We start from the raw sequence: 14,408 nt of genomic DNA, 5'->3' as shown, positions 1-14,408 counted from the left end.
CATGGCCACCCGCTTTGTCTGCCAATAAAATTGTTCATTGAGCTTGAAACTATTTTTGCTTAGGGCTACCTCTGCTAAAGAAACTATATAATGGGTGGGAGGTAGTTTTGGGGAGTGTTTATCTAGGGTCTGTTCCATGATGTTAATAGCCCCACCTTGAGGAAAGATGGTATAAAGTGACTTCACATCCAAAGTGACAAATATTGTGGGCGCTGATATATTAAGTGTACTTAACTTTGAAAGAAAATCCATGGAGTCACAAATGTAGGACTTCGTGCCCAGGATGAAAGGTTTCAGGAAAAAATCCTGATTAACAGATGACAGCAAAAGTGAACCTAGAGAACCCTTACAATTCCAAAGAAACTGAAGATGCCATGCTACGCATGTTTAGACAGAAAAAGAACAGCCTACAACTCTGAGCATGCCCCAGCCAACGTATCTGCCTGAGCACGCTGGGAGCTGTAGGCCTTTCTTCTGTGGAAACGTGTGTTGTATTGCATGCTTATACTTCATTCAATGGTCTGAAGATCTTACTATTCCCTCTATATTTGGATGCGAATTCTATAGTTTTCAACCTCATTTGGAACCTTATTTAGATGAGAGAGAGAGAGAGAGAGAGAGAGAGAGAGAGAGAGAGACTGCTTATATTAACATATACATTTGAAACCAAAGTGTAGAGGTTTTTTTCTTTTTAAACTTTTAAAATAAAAGTAAGCACTGTTTTTGTTTTTTGCTTAATAAAAAAAGAATACAATACAGAACACATAACAAACACACTAAGTTTTTAAAAATCAGTCTATATTCTGTAAGTCCCATAACACAAATTATTCAGCTTATAACAATGTTGATGCTCTTTTCAAGTTAACAGTATGTCTCCAGAATGAAAGATGATACATTGCCAATCTCAACAGAGAAAGGTATAAAAAATATGAATGGAAAACAAATTTCCAAAAATGTATCTTATTTTGACAACTCTCTAACTTGCCTGTCTTGATGTGTTAATCTCTCCAGCAAAGTGACCTGCCATAATTTACTTAGCCAGCTGTGAATATAATGGCACATGGCTCAACAGACCTCACTTATTACTCCCCTGGATCTCTTAAAATGCATGTTACATTAACTACATTAATGTAACCTGTTCCAATCGTCCAGTAGCAGGCACTGTTTAGTAACCAGTTGCATATTTTTGTTTAAAAGCTGTTGGATCCATATTTAGCCATATGTAAAGTGGACCTACTGAAAAAAGTAAGCCTAAAGTTAGTCATGACTAGCTCAAGTCCTACTTATTTCAATGGGTCTACTCTTGAGTATGACTAAACCTGGATTCAACCCAAGACCAATAATTGTTCATTTCAGTGTTTAAAAAAACAAAACAAAAACCCTTCAGGGAATGGCTCTAAAACATCATCTCTTCTGTTTGGCATAGCTCTTCAGATGCTCTCACCATAAACAACGGTTCAGATATTAGTGTTGCAACACGTTCTACATTCCAGAATGAAGGCAGATACAAAGAATTCATAGGAATACATTTCTTTTGCAAGTTATAGGAATTGTTACATAATTGCACAATTATACACTCTATAGGAATAATTATATAATTACCAAAATAAGCAAAGATGATGTGTTATCCTCTAGGCTTTCCGACCCTACATATCTGGAAACACTTTAAAGAGGTTTTAACCTCTAAATGTGAAACAATTTATATCATTCAGATACAGCTAAGTGCTCATGAGTCAGCAAATGTTTAACAGATTTGGAACATTATACAAAGATGCATTTTTGAAATGTAAAAAAATTATTACTTCACTCAAAGTCGGTCATTCTTGTGATTTTTGTCAGCATTATCACTTAATAAAAATGTGAATCAAATGAGTGAACATTCTTTGTTTTGCATTTGCTCTCTGGTAAGATAGTCTATTTAAATGCTCTTTCAGCTTGTCTCCTTGGGAGATACTGCAGAAATAGGAATCTCATCACTTTCCCTGCAACCCCATTTTAACAGTGGGCAGGGTAGGGATGGTGGAGAATTTCCCCCCGAAGTTGGTGGTGAAATTCTCCGCCCCCCTGCTCCCCCCCCCCCGGGATGGGACTTACCTCCCTCGAATGTCCCTCTTGGCGGCGAGTCCCGGTGGCGGTTCGGCGAGGGCAAGGGCGGGGGTGGCGGCCAGTCTTCCGACCGGCTGCCGCCACCGCCATTACAAAGTGAATGTTAAAAACACACACACACACAGACGTGATAGGCTACGTAACGATTTACGTAGCCTATCACGGCTAGATTTCCAAAATCAGCCGTGATAGGCTACATAAATCGTTACGTAGCGTATCACAGGTGACTTTGGAAAAAAAAGCGCGTACGCAAATGGCGGCGCCCATGGGCGCCATTTGCGTATGCGCTTTTTTTTTTTCCAAAGTCACCCGTGATAGGCTACATAACGATTTACGTAGCCTATCACGGCTGACTTTGGAAATCTAGCCGTGATAGGCTACGTAAATCATTATGTAGCCTATCACGTCTGTGTGTGTTTTTTTTTTAACACTCACTTTTTTATTTTGCAGCCAGGGAGACGGGGCGCTTCTCCCCGGCCTGAATTTCGGCCAGGCGAGGCGGGGCGCCTCCCCCCCCAGCCTGAACTTCGGGGGGAGAACCGAAGCGCCTCCCCCCCCACCGCGAAGCAAGCTGCGGGGCCAGGTAAGTGACTTTCGTACATCCCTAGGGCAGGGTGGCCCACGGGGAGGGAGGAGAAGGTCCAGCTGCAGAAAAGAGGATGGTGAGCAAAGGTCCAGCTGCATCCCTGTAATGGGCTCTCACCCGCCCTCCAAGGATTCAGTGCAGGGCAGCTGGTTGTTGGTTTATTTATTACATTTCTGTAACACTCAGTAGCTGAAGATCTCTTAACAGGATTTCGTAGGAATGTTTTAGCCTTATAGCCTATATTGGCCATTGGCAGGCAGGGTATCATCTATGCCACACTGGCTTGGGAATTAGGCTAATTTAGGACAGTGCTGGGGCAGTTAGTGAGCAGGTGTAGTGCAGAAGCTGGAGTAGACTGAAAGCATTGATTTGTCAAGTAGCCTGAGGCATCCTTTTGGGTGAAGGGAGGAATCCTCATGCCTGGTCCTTTAAGGCCCTATGCCTAGAGGGGAAGGGGGAAAGGAAGTCCACTTGAGATATGTCTATCAGCTACACAAAGCCACAGGGCCTGTGCAGCAGAAATGTGGACAGACCTTGCTTGGCACTTATATATGAGGGCTGTGAAGGGTCATGGCAAGTAACCATTTCTTTCAAAGCCTTGGGTTTCAGATTAAAACCACACTATATATTAAGTCTGCATGTAGGGGGGAGAACAACTTCCTTTATATTCACTTCTTTCATCTGCAATATAGCAACATATTGAAATAACTTCTCACTCTCTTTCTGCTCAAGCATTCCCGTTGTTTTGTCACTTGCCCAAGTAGCTCCCTGATCCAAAAGCAAAACTTCAAGCTCCATGGCTGAACATTTCTTTTGGAGAAGGAACTTCCCAAGTATCCAAATTATGCTGCTGGAGGTGCCAACACTGAACACTCCCTGGCTGGTACAGAAACCAACCCAACCATTGGAATAGGTTCAAGCAAACAGTTCTCATGTGGTCATGTAATCATCCTTCTGATATCTGGGAAGAGCTAAAAGTTACTGGCAATAAAGGAAAGTCTACAGAAGATGGACATTGGCTGGCTGGCATCCGGTACCTCACATTCTTCCAAAACCTTGTAGTTGCCATTAGAGATTTCTCTGAAAGGTCTCCTCTCCATGTAAGTATTCCATGTTTTTGTTGAAGATATTTTATAGACTCTGGCATGTTGCTATAATCTTTTATTTTATCCAGTTCAATCAGTACAATTTTAATTCCATCCCGAATAAGAGCATTGTACATTGCAATCTGATGTTCAGAGACTGATGTCTGCATGCTGTGGCAGGATGTATCTGGTACTAATACAATTATCACTCTTCTGCTTTGTTTGATTGTTTCATCAACAACAGTGACCATCGCTGGGGATACAAGGAAAGATCAGTTTAAGCAAAAGTAAAATGTCAACTATTACAGGAATGTACAACTAAAAAGGGTTATAAGTCCAATATTAGGACTGTTTCATTTACATAAGTGGGTCCCGTGCCTTTGCTATAACACATACTTAAGGGAGAATAGGAGAGTAAGGGACAATTTTTCCAAGAAAGTCACTACATCAACAGCATGCAAGTAACAGGAGGAGCAAGAGGCAGAGTGTGGACTACAATGCTGAAAGTGAAGACAAGGTGGTAGTTGGGAAATTCCACAACAGGGGGAAGTCCACAGCAGAGACGGCGTTGGCAGATGATTGAAGACAAGAGTGCCCAAGGCAGTGCATGGGGGGACTCAGTCCAAAAGGTGGACTTCAAAGGTCAGAAGAGAGAGAAGGATCAGAGAGAACATCAACATGAATGTTGAAATCTCCAAGGAGTGAGATGGAATGTCACCATAGAGGGAGAAAAATGAGCCAAGAACATGATCTGAGATGAAAGTTGAGCGTAGATCTTTTTTACGGGGGGGGGGGGGAATAGGTCCATCTAGCTCACTACTCTCTTCACTGTCTGTCAACAGTTCAGTAATGGGCAATTCCCAGCCCTACCAGATATCAGGACTTGGAAGTTGGGACCTTCTGCATGCAAAATGGAAGTAAATAAATTGGGATACATAGGCGGTCCGGGCACTGCTTAATTTCAGCAAGGCAGCTGAATCCTGTACCGTCAAACCATCGCTTTGGAATATCACCTGCTACCTCAGCCTTTCAATTGGAGATGCCAGGGACTGAACCTAGGACCTTTTACATGCAGAGCATGTGCCCTACTACTCAGTTAAAGATGTCAATTCAAATGGTTTATCTCAGAGTTTGTCTTTAAACACACATTTTTACTGTTGGTAGAATGTTCTTTAAAATACATACCTTGCCCTGGTAAATCATCCCTTCCACATATAAAAAGCTTATAGCCACACTGTTTTTCTAAGACTTCAGGCAGTACTTTCAGGACAAAGATATCAGATGAATATGCACAGCCTGCTATGTTTGGGGGATACAACACATATGCATCGTAGAGCTTCCCATCTGAAACTGGAGAAATGAAAACCTAGCTTAATTCTTTGTGCTAACTAAATTTTTTCCAAAGGAAACCATGTAAGAAATTCTTCCTGTTGCTAGAGAGTTACAGCTAGTTCACACATACATTTTTATTGCTTGTTGATTATAGAACCCTAAGTTATCAAGGAAAACCAACTTTATTGGAGCAGCCCTTTAAATATGGCTAATTAGAAAGGTGGAACCCAACATGAAAATTATTGTCATGAAAGCTACAGAATAACCAAACTGCTTGTCTTTTCACTGTGCTGTAGTGCACACTCCCTCCCACTCTCTCACACATGCCCTGCCACTACGCTACTGCTTTTAAAAACTTCCCTGAGCTCAAAAAGCCCTTTGAGGGGTTTAAGTGGCAACAGCTGCTAAGTACAGGACTGACTATGGAGTGAGTCTGGAGGTTCAGCTCAAGAGCAGTTTAAAAGAGAAAAAAAAACACTGCATGTTCACTGGAAACCTCCCAAATTCTTTTCAATGCCATAACGTACAAGTGAGAGGACAGGGTTTGGTGTGAACAATTGGGCAACTCTGCAAAAAAAGAAGCTGGCCGTGTGATACTACAGTTACACTGTCAGACTGAGATAGGTTTAAACCTCCGGTCATGGGACTTACTGGGTGACCTTGAGCCATTCACTGGGATGGTTAGCACTTCATGGTAAGTCGTGCTGAAAACAAGCCATAGGGGTTGGTTAATTGTTCACTAAGTGTTGCTGCTGCAGATAGAAGACAAGGCGTTTGCCATAGTTTCTATCTCCCCGCCCCCCAGCCCACTCCCAGCATGTATCCCAAGGACTTTTGTGGCACAGCTCTTCTAACCTCCTGCTGTGATGAGACCTTCCACAACTTTCTTGCCTTGCGAAGCACCTCCATTGACATATATGTCGTACCTTCAAAGTGTTGAGGGAGCTTGCCTTACTATTTAGTACGAGATGGCTGAAGATTTTGTTTACTTTCTTTAACACTTAAAAAAAAGCCTCCTAGGCTGCTCCTCACAGTCTGGACAAGCAACATTCTTCTTAGCACAGCTATGCATGTATGCGTGATTGACTTACCTCTGGGTAAGTGTGTGCACCCCCAACTTGGGACCATAGTGATTCAGGACAGGGGAATTTCAGCTTTCCTCCTTCCTGTTTTCATGTTGAAATCCCCCCCACCCCGCTCGTGGGTTATAAAAATATTTAATGTCTGGTTTTTTTCTTTGTTAACCCCCCCCATGGGGGAGGAATTTCAGCATGAAAATAGGAGGGGTGAAAGGTTAAATCCTCCCTCCCAGAGGTAAATCAATCAAACATACACATATAGCTGTGTTAATCTGACTCACAAAGGGATAATGCTGGTTGCTGTCAAATGAAGTGCCTAGCCAGAGAAGGAAGGGCAGAGGGCACTGCAAGGAGAGGTTGGGTTTTCCACCACTTTTGCCAGGCATCTCTGTAGCCCTTTCAAACAAGCTATGCAGTAGTGCTTCTGGGTTCGCACGTCATGACAAGCCACCCTGAACAACCCATCAACAAGGTAAATAACCCATGCTTGAGCCATCGTGCCAAGTTCAGACACCACTCTGAAACAAACAAAGATGACAACCCACGTGGGGTGTCGTGTTGTGAGAACCAGGTCACTCTCTCAAGCTAACCTACTTCACAGGATTGTTGTACAGACAGATGGGCTTGAGCAGAACCATGTATGCTGTCCTATGCTCCTTACAGGAAAGCTGGGATAAAAAATGTACACCCTCTCCCCACTTATTGGAACACAGACTGAATCTTAATTTAACAATATCACAATGAAATATGGTTACTCGGTTTATTTACTTTACTCCTCTCAATGAAATGCGTTTATAGAGGGAACATTGCTGCTTTTTGTATCACAACATCCATTAATTAGTAACATGCAACTTTCTTTTCCCACCCCTCATTCCAAACAAAATATGATACAGGACTTTGGGAAAGTGTTCACATTTGTCCTCTTTATAGTATAAAACAGAGTGCTGAGAAATAAAGCCATATCCATACATGCAAAAGCCTGTGCAGGCATTCTGCTTCTGAGCAGAATCGACAAGGGAGGGGGGAAAGCAAAGTTGAGCCCACTAACTCTACCCCCATGTCACCATAATTGTGGCCTTCCATGAGTTGGAAGCAAACAGCTGCAGTGGTAAGTCCTCCTTACTTGTGTAGATTTTCCAGGGCTCCAAGCCATGGGGAGAGCCTAAAAAAGTAGAGAAGGATCCCCAGAAGCTTGCCTCCAACTTGTGGAGGGCAATCAGGATAGCAACTTCTGCCCCAGTGTGTTGATTCTGTTCAGAAGTAGAATGCCTGAACAGGGCTGATGTCTCCCACGAGATTTATAATCAAATGTCTAAAGACGAGTCGGGATCCTTGCAAAAGTCCAGCTGCTTATTTTTTTAAACATAAGGTAGTATGCAATTGGACACTAGCGCTAACATAAATGAACAGCGGTGAGAAAAAGTTTATGAAGCCTCATGATCATTATGGAAATTCCACAACTGTACCGTGATAGCCTTCATAAATCAAAACCAGTCCTTTTCTAAATACCCTATAGGGTTTATATTAACCAATTCCATGTCTTGTGAAATAAAACGGTGTATAAATCCTAAGGGGCTTGTGACAATCCTAAGGGGTTGACAAACTTTTTCTGACCACTGTGTGTAGTGCTAGCATAAAGGACTTCTGGCACAATGCTATTAGTGATAACTGGCATGACAAGCTTTCCCGGGGAATCCAATCAAGCCAGCTAACACTACTGCAAGTGCACTAGAGGTCTATGTAATCTGCGTTAGTGCTTAGAGGCCAACTGGATACTGCCAATAAGTATGGAGCAAATTTAGACCCCCTGAGACTTTCATGTTCTCTGATCTGAAAATAGCCAAACAATCCCAATCACCTTTGGAAGAAGTGGTGAGAGAGAGAGAACCTCTCACGGATACAGTTGTTGACAACTTGTAATAATTAATTTTAGAAGCCAGGAAAAGCTTTGTACTCTTTGACCAGTAGAGGGCATCCAGGTATTGAACTTGCAGCACCAGACTTACCTCCTTTACTGAGAAAAGGTTGGAAGGACTCCCGATACCACAGCACAATGTCAACTTTGAAAAATCTGTAGGTGACCAGAACTGTCATTATAACAAACAGCGGTGAAATAAGTCCTCCAATCAAATACGCCTGAATACTTCGAACTGTATTGGTGAAGAAAGGCGGGGGTGGGGAGAGAGAGAAGGAAGAATAGGGCACAGACTTATCACAATAGATTGCATAAGTAGTTGGACACAAATTCATATTAACAATAACTGTGATGATGGCAAAAGTTACACTTGCTACTTTGCTAAATAATTTTCCATAACATATAACATTTATTTCCCTTGCTCTAATGAGCAAATTACAGCCCTTCTCAAATTAGCATCTTTTGTTTCTGAGGCTAACAAAAGTTTTACACAAGACTGGACATAATTTGACTGTTAACATCCGCAGAGAAACTCTGCAAGGTTGTTTTTTTTTTTTTAATCCATCATAGAAAAATGCATATTTCAAGCCCCCTGCCATGCATTTCCAGTCTCACAAAGGCAATAAAGAAATAAGAAATGGCTGCAGAGGAAAAGGCAAGATTGCATCACTATCACCTTCAGAATTTGCAGCCACAGCCTGGCAGAAATGTAACTAGAGCCCTCCTCCTCCTGAGCTAACTCCACAAACAGATTTTTTATATCTGGTGCCAGAGACAAGTCCTCAATCAATAGGCAAAGGGATTGTTATTGATATCAGTGACTACGGTGTCTTTCTGGATCAGCAGTATGAGTTGGGAGCAGGAGGCGCTGCGATATGCTGGTTCCACTGCTACTTGCTGGGTCAGTTCCAGAGAGTTGTGCTGGATTATTTCTTGGCCCATTGGTATCTTTGCTATAGGGGTCACCAAGGTTCCATACTGTCTCTCATGTTGTTCAACATCTATATGAAATCACTAGGGATTTGTAGTAGGGTGTCATCAGTCTGATGACACAGCACTATTTCACCTTATCAGTTGAAGCCAGTAAGGCTGTGGAGGTGCCAGCTTGGTGCACTGAATTGGTAATGGGCTGGATGAGGCCCAATAAACTGAAGATCAATCCCAGCAAGACAGAGGTGCTGTGGGTAGATGGTTATTGGTTTCAGGGAGATGGTATTCAGCTAGTTCTGGATGGGGCTGCATCTCCCTGGAAAACCAAGCTTGCAACTAGGGGATTCTCTTGGATCCAGCTCTGACTGGAAGCTCAAGTAGCATCAGTGGCCAAATGTCTCTTACCAGCCATGGCTCTGCTGCACAGAGATAGTTTTGTCATGGTTATCCAGGTTCTGGTAGCCTATATAATGCACTATACGTGGGGCTTCCTTTAAAAATGGTTCAGAAGCTGGAACTTGTGCAGAACACAGCTGCAATGATTTTAAGTGGGGCAGCTTGGTCAGACTGTATCTTGCTTCAGTGATTGAAGTGGGCTCAAAAGTGGACAGGCAAAGTGATAACACTTACTTTTAAAGCAGGGATGGGAAACCCCTTGACAACGGGCAGATGTCCATCCCGCAACTCCCTGCTTGATTTCATCTGCCCCACCCACCCTGGCATTTCTAGGGAGCTCCTTCCCACTGAAGGAAGGGCCACCAAGGAGAGTGGATGGTTGGCTACAATATTATTATTTATCTATGGCATTTATAACACAAACACGATCCTATTATAAAATTAAACACTCGTATGTGGCCCCTGATTGTTTTTTTTCTGTGGGTCAATGCCCCCAATAGAAAAATGGTTTCCTACCTTGGAGTTAGGTAACATAAGGAGCACCTGCTCCCATCCCAGTCTGCCCATGTCCATAGGCCATAAGCTATTTTATAGGAATTTTCATAATAGCAGCTGCCCAAAAAGGAAATGCTTCATCTGAACTAAAGAGTACTTACAAAATAAAGAGGATGAAGAATCTCTCTGATGCTTACTTTGTCCATATGCATGTTATATACATTTTTATATGACTCCCCCCCCGCCGCCTCTCAGTCTCTCTCCACACACACACACACCCCTACTTACCTGGGCGTTCTAACATGATGTATGCTATACTTCTCCCTGACTCAAAAGACATTGCAAAACACAAATATTTTCCGTAGTTTTCATTTTTCACTTTAGAAATATTAAACTTCATTCCCCATATTTGGTTTCCAGAAGGTGAGATTGCACTAATGCCATAAAAAACAACAGAGAAAAAAACAAAGAAAAACAAAAAAATTAAGGTATAATATAACTGATTTGTATGGAGCTGTACTACGCACTGCTTGGCTGGACAATGGTAAAATAATTTGAGATGGAATAACTTAAAAGAAATAAGGGTTTATTCACTTTCCCAATATTTAAGCAAAAGGTCACCATCAGTTTCAACTCCTCTGAATCATCCCAGTATCCAGATACCCACATAAAGGTGAAGCTTTAATTGGCCCCAAAGAAAAAAATACGATAATAAATACAAGCAATATGGAAGATTGCCAGACTAAATATGACTGCATCTATCAACTCAAAGTCTTCTATTATACGCTCAACTCTACATTTACCAACATATCAGCTGTGTTGCCATAAAATTTCTAAATCTCAAAGCACCTTTAAAAATCTGTAATGCCTTCAAACCAGGGAGCAGGGGGAGGAGTTATGGGTGTGCTCTGTTTAGCTGCCATAGTGGTGTACTATCCCTTAGCCCAATGCTGCTGTTTCTAACTCTCTGGTCTCTGAGCAGAGCCCGGCCAGCTCCTTGGTATACACCTGAGCTGAGGGCAATGAAGCAAGAGGGGAGACAGCCAGAACGCAGGTGGAGGAAAACTTGTGCTGAGTTGACCGAACACAGGTAAGAGCTCATTATTGAGCCTACTCTGTGGCAGTGACGGTGGCAAAGAGACAGTTCTTTTCCACCAGCACTGCATCTTCTCATTGTCAACCAGCAGAGATTTTCTGAGTGGTTCGCGGCTTGTTACATTCTGGGCAAGGGAGAGAGACTGTGGAACCCTCGGTTGCATGCTGTGACGAGTTTGCACGGCACTTTGAAGATAAAGTCGCTCAGATTCGCCATGAATTGGACACCACGATTAATGCAGTTCCATTGGTAGAGGCGTTCGGAGCACCGTCTGGTCCAGTTCTATTGGATGAGTTTCGGTAATTGAGGCCTGAGGATGCGGACAAGGTGCATGGCCAAGTCCAATCGACCACTTGTGTGCTTGACCCTTGCACTTCATGGCTTATTAAATTAGGGATGTCAGAGGATTCTGCCATGGATCTCAGTGAGGCCGAATGCCAGTGCATTCGCCCCCCCGAAATCTGTGGCAGAATAAAGCCCCCCTGCCCCACCACCCCGTAAAAGGTGCGCGAAACGGAGCATTTACCTGGTGCCGTTCGTGCTGCTTTGCAAATGGCGGCCGTGTCTGCAGCCGCCATTCGCTTCCCCATTTGTGCCATGATAGGCTATGTAAATACTTATGTATTATGCTAACACAGGGACACCATTTGCATCCCTGCAGAGGCCGTGATAGGCTACGTAAATATTTACGTAGCCTATCACGGCAAAAAAAGGGAACGCAAATGGCGGCCACCGTAGCCGCCGCCATTTGCGCCCGTTTTTTTGCTGTGATAGGCTACATAAATATTTACGTAGCCTATCACAGCAAAAAAACAGGAACGCAAATGGCAGCCTCCGTAGCCACCACCATTTGCGTCTGCAGGCTCCGCATGCCCGCGAATGCACCCAGCTGGCAGCTCCGCGGAGTTGCCGTGGAGCACAGCCGGCCAAGTTAGGATTTCAGGGGGAGGTGCGGAGCGAATCACCCCTTCAAAAAGGCAAGTGACTTTCACACATCCCTATATTAAATCAAATAAGGAGGGGAGGTTCGGCTGGATCCAGGAGGTTGTAAATTCCTCCTTGAGAGAGAGTGGTGCCAGCTGCTTTAAAAGAGGCAGTAATCAGACCACTCCTGAAAAAGCCTAACCTGGACCTGGAGGATGTTAACAATTATAGGCCAGTGGCCAACATCCCCTTCCTGGGCAAGGCGCTTGAGCTGGTGGTTGCAGAACATCTCCAGGCACTCTTGAATGAAACGGATTATCTAGATCCATTTCAATCAGGCTTCAGGCCTGGTTTTGGAATGGAAACTGCCTTGGGATGACCTCTGCCAGGAGAGGGACAGGGGGAGTGCGACCCTATTGATTCTCCTGGACCTCTCAGCAGCTTTTGATACCATGGTATCCTTCTGGATAGGTTGTCTGGGTTGGGAGTTGGAGGCACTGCACTGCAGTGGTTCTGCTCCTACTTGGATGGCCGACTCCAGAAGGTGGTGCTGGGGGATTATTATTCTGTGCCATGGCAATTATGTCTGGGGTTCCACAGGGCTCTATTTTATCCCCCATGCTGTTTAACATCTACATGAAACCGCTGGGGGAGGTTATCCGGAGGTGTGGGCTGAGGTGCCATCAATATGCGGATGACACCCAGCTCTACCTCTCTTTCTCATCAAAACCAGGTGAGGCAGTGGCTGTTCTGAACCAGTGCCTGGGCACGGTAATGGACTGGATGAAGGCTAATAAACTGAAACTCAATCCAGACAAGACGGAGGTACTGTTAGTGGGTGGTTCGTCTGCCCGGCTAGGTGATATTCAACCTGTTCTGGAGGGGGTTGCACTCCCCCTAAAGGATCAGGTTCGTAGTTTGGGGGTGCTCTTGGATCCAGAACTGTCATTTGAGGCACAGGTGAACTCAGTGGCACGGAGCACTTTTTATCAGCTTAGGCTGGTATACCAACTATGCCCTTATCTGGACAGAGATAGCCTAGCTACAGTTATCCATGCTCTGATAACTTCTCATCTGGATTACTGCAATGCGTTATACGTGGGGCTGCCTTTGAAAACGGTCCGGAAACTTCAGCTGGTCCAAAATAGGGCAGCAAGATTGTTAACAGGGACTGGCCTGCGAGCTCATATTACACCAGTACTTTTCCAGCTGCACTGGCTGCCAGTCCATTTCCGGGCCCGATTCAAAGTGCTGGTGTTAACATTCAAAGCCCTTAACAGCTTGGGGCCAGGTTACCTGAAGGATCGCCTCCTCCCATATGTGCCTGCCCGGACCTTAAGATCATCATCAGCGGCCCTTCTCCGTGAGCCCCTGCCAAAGGAAGTGAGGCGGGTGGCTACTAGGAGGAGGGCTTTTTCTGCTGTGGCACCCCGGCTCTGGAATGAGCTCCCTAGTGAGGTTCGCCTGGCACCCACATTGTATTCTTTCCAACACCAGGTGAAGACCTTTTTATTTTTCCAGGCATTTTAGCATTTTAGCTCTTTAGACTTTTAGCTTTGCTGTTTTAAATCTGTATGTTAAATCCCTGCACTGCTGCTAGGTTTTATTCTGGTTGTATTGTTATACTGGAAGAAACTGATTATCTAGACCCATTTCAGTCGGGCTTCAGGCCTGGGCATGGGACAGAAACGGCCTTGGTCGCCTTGGTGGATGATATGAGGAGGGCTCTGGATAGGGGTGAATGCTCCTTCCTTGTTCTCCTCGACCTCTCAGCGGCTTTTGATACCGTTGACCACGGTATCCTCCTGGACCGCCTGGAGGGGTTGAGCATTGGAAACACTGTATTGCGGTGGTTCCAGTCCTTCCTCTCTGGCAGGTACCAGAGGGTAGCACTGGGAGTGGAGGTTTCGGACCCGTGGCCACTTACTTGTGGGGTGCCACAGGGTTCCATCCTCTCCCCGATGCTATTTAACATCTATGTGAAGCCACTGGGGGCTATCATCAGGAGGTTTGGGGTGCAGTGTCATCAATATGCGGATGACACTCAGCTCTACCTCTCATTCAAATCTTCACCAAGGTTGGCCGTAGAATCCCTGTCCAAATGTCTGGAGACGGTGAGTGGCTGGATGGGGAGGAATAAGCTGAAGCTCAACCCTGACAAGACCGAGGTACTTTTGGTGGGAGACAAGAGGAAGCTGGGGGATGTTGACCTGGTGTTGAATGGGGTACAGCTACCCTTGAAAGACCAGGTCCGCAGCCTGGGGGTCATTTTGGACTCCCAGCTGTCCATGGAGGCTCAGGTGTCAGCTGTGAGCCGGACAGCGCTGTATCAACTCCATCTGATATGGCGGCTGCGCCCCTACCTTCCCGACCATCTGCTCCCATCGGTAGTACATGCCCTGGTCTCCTCTCGTTTAGACTACTGTAATGCACTCTACGTGGGGTTACCCTTGAAGACGGTTCG

The 14,408-nt window shown here is 44.7% G+C and overlaps 1 protein-coding gene across 8 annotated transcripts in view; it reads right to left on the bottom strand.

The window, feature by feature from the left end:
* Positions 1 to 693: 693 nt before the first annotated feature.
* LOC146350192 (interleukin-1 receptor type 1-like) overlaps positions 694 to 14,408 on the bottom strand; it is a 39,888-nt gene continuing 26,173 nt past the window's right edge. For 3 of the 8 annotated variants that reach the window (XM_084844431.1, XM_084844430.1, XM_084844429.1), the window contains exons 9-12: positions 10,213 to 10,358; positions 8,195 to 8,338; positions 4,963 to 5,127; positions 694 to 4,030 (exon numbers count right to left, since the gene is read on the bottom strand). In XM_084844431.1, the coding sequence (XP_084700557.1) occupies positions 3,639 to 4,030; positions 4,963 to 5,127; positions 8,195 to 8,338; positions 10,213 to 10,358 (847 nt within the window). In that variant the 3' untranslated portion in view covers positions 694 to 3,638. The remainder of the gene's footprint in view (positions 4,031 to 4,962; positions 5,128 to 8,194; positions 8,339 to 10,212; positions 10,359 to 14,408) is intronic. The other 5 variants (XM_084844432.1, XM_084844427.1, XM_084844433.1 and 2 more) reach the window with 2 other exon arrangements.

This window comes from Heloderma suspectum, chromosome 3 (assembly GCF_057233095.1).
Source record: "Heloderma suspectum isolate Gila_16-S chromosome 3, 16-S_ref, whole genome shotgun sequence".
Classification (NCBI taxonomy): Eukaryota; Metazoa; Chordata; class Lepidosauria; order Squamata; family Helodermatidae; genus Heloderma; species Heloderma suspectum.
Note: the sequence above shows the minus strand (reverse complement) of the source record. Positions and strands in the feature narration are given on the sequence as shown.